Here is a 10,062-nt window from a genome sequence, read left to right as displayed (position 1 = left end):
TGCAGAACCTGTCTGCAGCACTGGGCTCTCTCTTGTTGCCCTCCTGTGTCTGCCCCATTTTGCAAGGCTCAGACACAAACCTGAGAGCCTTGAAGCGTCCTTGGGTCAGAAATACATGTTATGGTCAAACTTTCCTGATTTAGCCACAGTTTAGCCAACTAATTACTGGTTATTCAGTTGGATTCTTTTGTTCTGCATGGATATTTCCTTACAAATCCTATGCTAATCCAGAAATTTAGTCTCTTTCTGTGTCTGCTTGATCAGGGATGTTACAGGATTTGCCATCTTTATACCTCTAAAGGTTGCCTTTTTTTGGTCTATCATCTATGCTGGATGTGTTCTTAATTTTTTTCCAACTTGATCTTTCTGTAGGTGGTTGACTTTGCTCAAGTTCAGTTGCTTGAAAGCAAATTCCAAATATAGTCCCACTCATTTTTAAAAGCCTAGTAATGTGCTAAGGCAAGCTTGTGCTGCTCTTGCAGATCATATTTACCATATCCATCAAACACCATGGCATGGCAGTGGTCTACAGCGAGCACAGGAGGATGTTTGGATCACTGCTATCATGTTCTTAGTCTGTGGGAGAGTATCTGCAGAGTTTCTAGGCTATCTAGTACCCATGAATCACAGACAAGAGTGCTGCTCTCACTTTTTCTTGAAATCCCAGGTTAAATCCAGCTTCAAACATGTCTTGTTATTATTTAAGTAATTATTTGGGGCGTTTATCCAATTATCTTTGTACAAGTGACGGTGAGTTCTCATAATTCCTGGTGCAAGTAAATGCTGACCCACAGTTACAAGAGGTGGCCAATTAACAAGTGAAATTCTGGAACCAAGGAAATAATATTTCTCATATGTTTTGTGTTGAGGATCTTGCATATAATTAGTACCAAAAAGCTTAACTTAAGAAGCTTCATGGTCATACTGATGTTACAGCTGGAGGATGAAGCATATGAAGTGAAGCTGTGCCTGTCAGGTACTTGGCTGTGTTAAAGTCCATGGTGCAAGTGGGAGTGAAAGCAAAAGATGGAATACAATTGACTCTGATTCTCAACTCACTTTAGCCAGTGAGGTGCAGCCATCCTGTTTTTCTCTCAGTAAATAACCACATTATGAACTATATTCACTCCTAATATGCAGCACCCAGAAGTCTCACTCTGGTCTGTCCCTCAGCAGGCTCAGCTCTCTGGGAATACAAAAATGTGCAATTCCACTAGGGAGTACAGAGCCAGGGCAGGTGAGAGCCAGAGCTCTGCTCAGAGTCATGCCAATATGCTCAATTTACTTATTGGAATAACTGAGCCCCCCTGCCACCCACTGTGCCTGCTGCCATTTGGCTCAGTTGTGCTCCCTGGAGCAGGGATGAGAGCTGGCTGAGGGGAGCCAGGAGGGCAGTTCCAGCTGAAGAGACCTCCTGCAGTTTGCTCAGAAGCATCATGTGCGTCACTCAGCCAATTCTGTGCCCAGCCAGCAGCACAGAAGTGAACCCATCTGCAGATGGGTGCTATAAAAGGGCAGCAAAGGCTCTGTGGGGTGCACAGAGCTGCCTCACGAACAGAAGGGGATGGGGCTCTCCCATTGCAAAATGGGCTCCATCCCATTTTGCACCCTCTGTTGCTTTATTAGCATAGCAACAGCCAATATATTTGGTAAGTACACTTGTCCTTTTCATCTGCCTGTCCAAGGGTGACTGGTCTTTGTGCTGCTTTTTTGTTGTCCTGATGAAGTATATCATGATCTTGAGTCTTGCACGCTGCAAACGTAGCTGGTTATTGTGTGCTGTGCAAAGTAAGGCTGGGCTCCTGGTTAAATATTAAACTATAAGGATCTTTAAGTGGTCAGGCTTACTTGGGTTTGTGCACCTGGATTTTGGGTGGAAAAAAAAATGTATTCTCATGGGCTAGAGAAGGACCATAGGTAAGAAAAGGTACTGCTGCAGGGTTCTGAAGTTCCTCAATCACATCTTCTACTTGTAGGTGTCATCATCTAATTTAGGCTTGAATGTAAAGATTTTGGGTAGTCTGAGTGGTTCCCCCAGTTCTTTGGCCTGAGTTTGATAGTCCTGCACAACCAGTGATTTCAATCACTGAATAAATTAGTCATTTAACTCAGGTGTCTTGGTAGACCCTCTCTAGCACTGTACACAGGGATCTCTGCACATCCCAGAGCCAATGTTTGGAGTGAAAATGGGGAGCTTTGCCTATGTGATGTTGTCTATAGGTGAGATCACCTGAAATTTTGCAGTCCCATGAAAATTTTCATGTAGTCTTAAGGGGTCACAGTAAAAGCTCACAGAAACAGGTGTGATTGAGAAGCATTAGAAGCACACGAACCATCTGCAGCTGTAGAAGTTCTGTGAGTTGCAAATTATTTCAGGCTGAAAAGCATTCAGAATCCTTATGATGTGTTTGCACTACAGCGTGTGATCGCGCTCAGACCAAATACTGGCTTAAACAAACATTTGGACTGAATTGCTGTACCTGTGGGTTTGTTTGCTGTATTTTTATAAACTAATCTGTGGTATTAAGAACATGACATTCATCAGATTTTGAGGATGAGGAAAGTGTCAGATCAACTAATCTGCTCTGTAAAAAAGAACTTATTGAATTTCATCTTCCTACATTCTACATCTAAAACAGCAGCAAATGCTGCTTTGAATGCATTAAAAATTTGCTAGGTGGCTTCAGTAGTTGATCATTTGGCCCATTGAAAATTGAGAGCGCTCCTAATATGAGTTAGTCTGATATTACTACTAGAAATTGATTATTTTCAAATCTTTCATGAGATTTAGAAGAAATACCTCTCCTTTTGGTGAAATAGTGAGTGACTTAGCTTAAATAAAGGATAATTACTCAGAAAATGTAATGGTGTGTGTGGTTATGCAAAGGGCTCTTATGTGGTCATAGGCACAACTAACTAAAGAACCCCAAGTACCAGAAAATTATAGCCATTCCAGTACAGAACAGGGCTGAGGCTGACTAAACACAGGCCTGGGAAAGGGGTTCATGATCATCTCCACCATGTGCTCATCCTGCAGCTGGCAGAGCAGTGGGTTTGTTCAGTACCTCCCTGTGCTGTCCCACATGGAAACGCACACAGGGAGCGATGGGAAAACAGCCAGAGAGGACCCCTGACCCTGGGATGTTCCCCTGCAGCCCTGGCACTAGCAGGGTTTGATAAAAATGGGTTTGTGGTTGACACCAGCCTTAGGTGTTTTATCTTCTTGCTGTTTTCAGAGTATCAGACTGATTCCCAACCACTGCGTCCATGTGAACTTCAGAGGGAAGAGGCTTTTACAGCAGGGGAAGCCTACGTTCCTCAGTGCTCAGAGGATGGCCAGTTCAGGTAATTCATCCCTGCTACTCACGTGCAGTCACATGATGGGACCTTTCATTGCTAATGAAATTTTAGCTCATCTTGAAGAGCCACTGTATCAGTAGACTGGAGGATGAGAGGTGCAGGAGACTTGAAGGGACTTCCCTGAGCCATGTTGCAGATCCAACCTCTCCTAAATGAATTCCCTGTTACTGGAAGTAATCTCTGGGTTAAGAGGTCAATCGAAGATTAACAGGCTAACCTTGGCCACATTATTTGCATGTCAAATACTTGGTGCAGTTTGCAGAGTGATGCAGTTTGCTGTTTTCCTACTTGTGCTCATGGGTGAATGTGTGTGCCAGCTGGCACACTCAGCCAAGTGACTGAGAACTTATCCACCCTCATTAGTGGCACAGTCAGGTTTCTTTCTAAAGGCAATGAGGGAACTAAAAAGCACACAGAGAATAGTGATTTAGAAAGCAGCATGTCAAAGGTGCAAGAAACTGACAAGATAAAGCTGAGGCTGAGTACAGATTGTAATTTCTCTGAATTTCTCAAATTTTTTTTGCATCTGGTAGCAGCTGTGACCATTCTAGATTTGACTTAGAAACTGTCTCAAAGTCTTTGGTGAATCTCAGATCATGAGAATTAGGGTTCTGTCCAACCTGCTTGCTTCCTCAACGACTTCAATTCACATATCTGCAGTTCCTGAAGAGTTCAGAGAATTACTAGAATTAAGGGTTCCCACTGATCAGAGTCAGCAGAAACTCAGCTCTTGCCAGTTCCATTATTTGTGATTTTAAAGTATTTGGTGTGGTGTGGTTTGCTTTATGGTTTTATGTCTGGTACTGACTGAGGACTCTACACACACAGAATAAAATGTTACTTGTGATCTTCTTCAGGACAGTCCAGTGCAGTAGGAATGGTCTTTCCTGTTGGTGTGTAGATGAGAATGGTGTTGAGGTTCCTGGCAGCAAACAGAATGGATATCCTATATCTTGTGAGTAAAAAGTTTCTATTTTTGCTTAGATTGAGTAAAGAACCATTTAAACCTGTGTTTGAACAGCTGAAATCAAGAAAGGGCTAGCTCCAGACTTTGGTGGACTCTAGTTTGTGGTAATTTGTTAGGTCTTTCAAGTGGAAGTTCTGGAGTTTCTTCAGGGCTTATCATGGAAACCTCATACACCTGGATGTCTGTATTTAAGAAGGTATCAGTAAGACAAATTGTGAAAGATTGATTTAATGTGATGGCTTTTGAATTGGAGAGCTTCAGCCCCATCTGTGGTGGGCTTCTCTTTACCAATTTTCATAATGTCAAGGTCCTCATGCCACCCGGGTGGCAGACTTAGAACTTGCAATTCTGAGAAAACTCAGATACTGCCTCAATAAATGATTCAGTGCCCAACAAGAACCCTCCTCTAACAGTGCCCCTCTCTGCTACTTCAGGCTTGTCCTTTTGCCAGCTGCAAAAGCAGAGGATCTTGGTGAGCCGATACATCAACAGCAGCAGCATCTCCTACATCCCTCAGTGCCTGGATTCAGGAGCTTTTGACGAGGTGCAGTGTGACACGGAGCTGGGGCAGTGCTGGTGTGTAGATCCAGAAGGAATGGAGATTTATGGCACCAGACAAAGAGGAAAGCCAGCACAGTGTAAGAAATATTCAATAAAATAATGGGTTTTGTAGGTTTGAAAAGCTTGGTGTGAATAAAGACCAATAAGATTATTGAGTCCAATTCCCTGCTTTTCATAAAAACAAGATTCACCTCATTGTCCCCGCCTGATGTAATGAATGTAACCCCCTTTTAACCAGCAGGGGGACCATTCAGCTGTTTGTGGGATGTAAATACACAAATAAACATTACCTCTTTTCCTCATTAGGTCCAGGGAACTGTGAGATCCGAGATCGTCGCATCCTGCATGGGTTTGGGGAGAAGAGCCCACCACAGTGCTCAGCAGACGGGGAGTTTCTGCCTGTCCAGTGCAAGTTTGTCAACACAACAGACATGAGTGTTTTTGATCTTGTTCATAGTTACAACAGGTAAGAACTCAGGCTTCTGAATCAGGAAGGTAATCCTGCATACCCCTTCTAGGTACCATCTGACTGCTTTTTTGTGATTTTTGCTACATGGAGCCCATATTCTGTAACTGCACATTATTGTTTTCTGTTAAAGAATGAACCAAGTGAAAAAACTTCTAGTTTTCTTCTAGTTTAAATCTGCTGATTAAAAAATAAATATATTCCATCCCTGCAGTCTAATTGGTGTGTCCTCACACAGTTCTGGATACCGCTTTGTGGTCTGTAGTTGGAAAAATAGGCTAATTTTGAGACAGACAGTCAACAGCAAATTAGGTAAATGCAGAAGGAACAGAGGAATTTGGATATATATATGAGGTAGGAAAGACCATTCCATATGGGAGATGAAAGCAAATGGACAAGTGATACTTGTGCAAAGAGGAAATTCCATCTGATAATGAGAACGTCTTACCTGTCTAAATATTAGGCAGTGGCAGGGTTGCTCACATGGGAGAAACAGCAAGTGATGAGCAGCTGTGCTGGTGCACAGCTGTCTTTAGGTGGTTGTAGAGGGCTGGGGAATGCTTCAGAAACCTGGATCTAATCCCTGTCTGTGGGACAGGAAGCTGTTGTCCTGTGGAGGAGCTGAGAATTAATGCTGTGATGGAGATATAAGGGCTGAGCAAGGAGAACTGATGGGAGAGGAATTTGTTTTGGCACAGATGTTCAGACTCTCCCGAGAAACCTTTCAGTGTCTGGTGAACCTCAGTTCACTGGCTTGGCACCTCAGCCAGCACCAGTTTCCCAGGTGGAAGGCAGTGCACTAAACATCTCATTGTGACTTGGCTCTGTGGCAACATTTTATAGTAAATGTCAGTTTTGCTGTTTGGAGGGGTTTCTCTTTTTTTAATTTAAGTAAAACTGAAGGGCAGGTCTGAATGCACAGTGCAAATTTGTCAGAGCTTCAGGAGAGGTTATTTTGGTGAAAGCAAAATAATGGGACTCTTTTGTATGTTGGTCTGTGGAGTGTTGAAATGCTAAAAAAGCAATTACAGTGGAGAAATCAATGCTTTAAATTGGCATTATTTTTTCCTCCCACTGGGAGATTTGCCTGCAAACACCTGTGAGATTGGATTTATTTTCTGTCCATGTCAAGTAATTAATCACAGCAGGATCATTTTAGTCCCAGCTGTCTGTCTTCTAATTATGGCATTGGCTTAACCTATTGCAATCATATCTGAGTATTTCAGGTCATTAATATATTTATTTTCACACTACTGCTGCCTGAAATGTCATTATTCCTTCCCCTAAGAGGGCAGAATGAAGAGTTGAAGGGAGGAGTTCCACAGCAAAGGATTGTAGCTGAACAGGGATTTTAACCCACGTTTTATGTTCATATGGAAACAGTGGAGAATGTTTCTACAGACTGATTTTTGAAATTTAGATATATAATCCTAACTATCTTTCCAATTAATTTCCCTAGACTTTCATAAATATTCCAGAGTAAGCCAGTATGTTAAACCCCCTTCCCCAAACAAACAATTTAGGAAACTCAGAAGTTTAGGGCGAAGACTTTCCCAAATAGAAGACTTCAAAAAAGAATGATGAGCCCAAATTTCCTGCATCACCTGCAGGGCTTGGCTGCTGTTACTTTTTTGCATGGACTGTGTCCAGGTCCTGCCTGGATTGGCAGCCATATAGAACTCCCTGTAGCAGATTGATGGGAATTCTTGAAATATCAAAAGCCAAGGAAGAATTTTTTTACTTTCTTGCTATAATCAGTAGTGAGTTGTCTTTGATGGAAGCTAAGAGCAGAGATTCATATTTTGAAAGCAAACAACTTCACATTTATTTATTTTCCTGTATTTTTGAGTGTGAGCATTCTTGTCGAAACACAGAGACATTATAAATTTATCCATAACTTAAATGTAGTCACAATTTATTTGGACTGGCTCTGAAAAATGTGTAATTCTATGTTATTGCTACTCATCTTGATGGCTGTGATTAAAGAGTCTGAGAAAATAGAAAATGTGGTAAGAATTGTATTTTCCACCTAAGGTGAGAAAAGTTTTACCTTCTTGCTTGTGTGGACCTAATTCATATCTGTGATTTATTTAGCTATACTCTCAACTTGTAAAAAAATAACCAGAATGAGAAGATGTGACTACACATCTGCCCCATTTAAAATAGTGTAATTGTGTGTGTGACTTTTTAATGTTGAAAATGAAAGAAAGCAGGATGCAGAGTTTTTCCATTGAATCCTGTTTCACTCAGATTGAGGTTGAGGTGCTGAGGTGATGAACTCCAAGGACATGAGCAGTGCAGAAAAAAGATCATGGTCCTGACTGGGCAGTGGACAGCGCTTGATAATCCAGGGGAGCTGAAAGATCTTAAAATAGCCCAAGCTGTTTATGTCCATGTGCACATTGAAGACCGTAGGAATATGCTATTTATGTGTTTATACCTTAAATTGTATCATTTTTATACTGGCAGAAATTCCTCTGTGCCATGAAGTGTGACATTTTGATGTCTCTCAGCATGCCAGTGCCAGCAGGGGAGCAGGATTTGACAATCCAAAGTGGAGGGAGTCAGTGAACTTTTATCTGAAGATGTGGAAGGGTGCCAGAGCAAAGCAGCACTACACAGGGATGTACAAATTCTGAGACAGGAGCACTGCTGGGTAACACTGGGACAACCCTGTGGTTACAGCCCCTTACTCTGACAGAGGTGCTGCTGCTTTGTGCACTCCCAAGGCTGTGCTGTGATGTTCTGTGGAAGCAGAAACATCCTCTGCTCTCCTGGCAGGAGGTGGTGGTGCTCCCAGGAGTCACCTCTCCCATGAAGACAGGCTGAGAGAGTCCACCCTGGAGAAGAGAAGGCTCGTGGGAGACTTCATAGCACCTTCCAACATCTGAAGGGGGCTACAAGGGAGGTGGAGAAGGACTTTTAACAAATGCATGTAGTGTTAGGACAAAGGGGAATGGCTTTTGACTGAAAGAGGGTAGGTTTAGATTAAGATGTTAGGAAGATATTCTTTCCTGTGAGAGTGGTGAGGCACTGGCACAGGTTACATACAGAAAATGTGGATGGCCCATCCTTAGAAGTGTTGAAGGCCAAGGCTGGATGGATCCTGAGCAACTTGGAATGAGCCCCTGCCCATGACAGGGGGATGGAACTAGATATCTTTAAGGTTCATTCCAAGGAAGGAAGAATTCCAAGAGCCCAGAATGTTCTGTGATTCAGACAAAGTCTTGGAGGCAGCAAAGGCCCCTTGCTCTGCTCACCTGAGCACCAGGTCTGAGCCAGACAAGCATTTCATTGCTGTTCTCAGGTTCTGTGCTCTAGAGCATCTCTGGGGCTTCTGGAGTGTGGCACTGAACTGAGCCTGGTCACAGTTTCTCAGGGTGGGTGTGAACTGCTTTTCCCAGTTAATCAGTGCCTAATCCACCAATATTCTTATTGCTGAGTGTCCTAATCCACCAATTTTCTTATTACACAAAAACCTAATTTGTGTAAGTCTCTGAAGGTGTCGAGCAGAAAATTCCACTGCCCTGCTGCTAGGGTTTTCCAAATAAACCATGTGGAGCTGGGACACCAGACCTTTATAGTATTTCAGGGCAAGGGGATGTGTCTGTAAAATGATATGATTGTTTTAGAATTTAGCACTTCGAAACTAGGAAAACTTCCCTTTTGCTTGGAGAAACCCTAGGATGTCTGTCAGTTTAGAGCACATTTATTATGGTTTTCCAACTTGGATCCTATTAACTTTCTTTCTTAAATAATTGCTTTGCTGGTATCTGGCTGCTGTCAGTCCTAGAATATTACACTGGAAACCATCTCTTTGATCTCCAGAAGCTGTTGCAATCCTTCTCCCCGATGGGACCCCTCTGTCCCACCCCCCGTGGTGAGAGCCTGCTCGTCTCAAGGCACAGGCGGTGGAGGGAGTCCTGGAGTGGATACAACACGGACTCAAAGTATCTAGACACAGGAGGCTCAAACTTGCTGGAGTAATCCCGGGTTTATTGTCTGTCGTCCATCCGGGGCAAGAGAGAGAGCGAAATGCTCTGGGTCTCATCTCTTATACCAGGGGGCAGGGGTGATTAGGGGATGCAGGGAGGTCACAGCCAAGGGGAAGGGGGAAGGGAAAGGAGGTTTTCAGGTAGGAACTCACATTACACAAACCAGAGGTGAGTTTTACCCTTGGGAGGTACCAAGATTTTTAGATGCACTACAACAAGAAGCCGAAGTCAGTCTTGTACATTAAAAGCCCTTTCTCCTTCTCCTCAATGTGTTGAGCCATGCCTTGAAAATGAAAGATATTAGTGAGGTTTTTATCAGCTTCTGTGCTTAAGTGCAGAAATCATACATGGCATGTAAGGAAGGGGAAGCAACCTGGTTTTTTAGGCATTCTGCCATCTCATACATTTGTGGAAGGAGGTAATGAATGGGTGTTGTAATAACATTAAGCCAAGGCCCATCTATTTTACACTCTGACAAGCTTCTGAAGATGACAATAGAATTGAAAGTGAATTAGATGCTGGTACATGCTTATGAAGGCTCAGAAACCTGTTTGAAGGGAGATTAACCCCTGCTTGTTTAGAAAAATGGCATTTAGGAGAGTTGCTATCCTGCTCAAACAGTGATCTGGATCATGTCAGAGCCTGGTTGCCAAAAGGAGACCAAAGTGTTTTGCACTGGCCTTGTACTCTGCAGACATCCTTCTCCCACAAAA

The 10,062-nt window shown here is 43.0% G+C and overlaps 1 protein-coding gene across 1 annotated transcript in view; it reads left to right on the top strand.

The window, feature by feature from the left end:
* Positions 1-1,585: 1,585 nt before the first annotated feature.
* Positions 1,586-10,062, top strand: part of TG (thyroglobulin) — a 145,637-nt gene continuing 137,160 nt past the window's right edge. The window contains exons 1-5 of the mRNA XM_088062023.1: positions 1,586-1,649; positions 3,237-3,345; positions 4,218-4,315; positions 4,762-4,965; positions 5,195-5,354. Of these exons, the coding sequence (XP_087918149.1) occupies positions 1,586-1,649; positions 3,237-3,345; positions 4,218-4,315; positions 4,762-4,965; positions 5,195-5,354 (635 nt within the window). The remainder of the gene's footprint in view (positions 1,650-3,236; positions 3,346-4,217; positions 4,316-4,761; positions 4,966-5,194; positions 5,355-10,062) is intronic.

The sequence above is a fragment of the Pseudopodoces humilis genome, chromosome 1 (genome assembly GCF_049639895.1).
Source record: "Pseudopodoces humilis isolate 2021_Gansu_Grassland_sample_001 chromosome 1, ASM4963989v1, whole genome shotgun sequence".
NCBI lineage: Eukaryota > Metazoa > Chordata > Aves > Passeriformes > Paridae > Pseudopodoces > Pseudopodoces humilis.
This window is presented reverse-complemented; position numbering and strand designations above follow the sequence as displayed.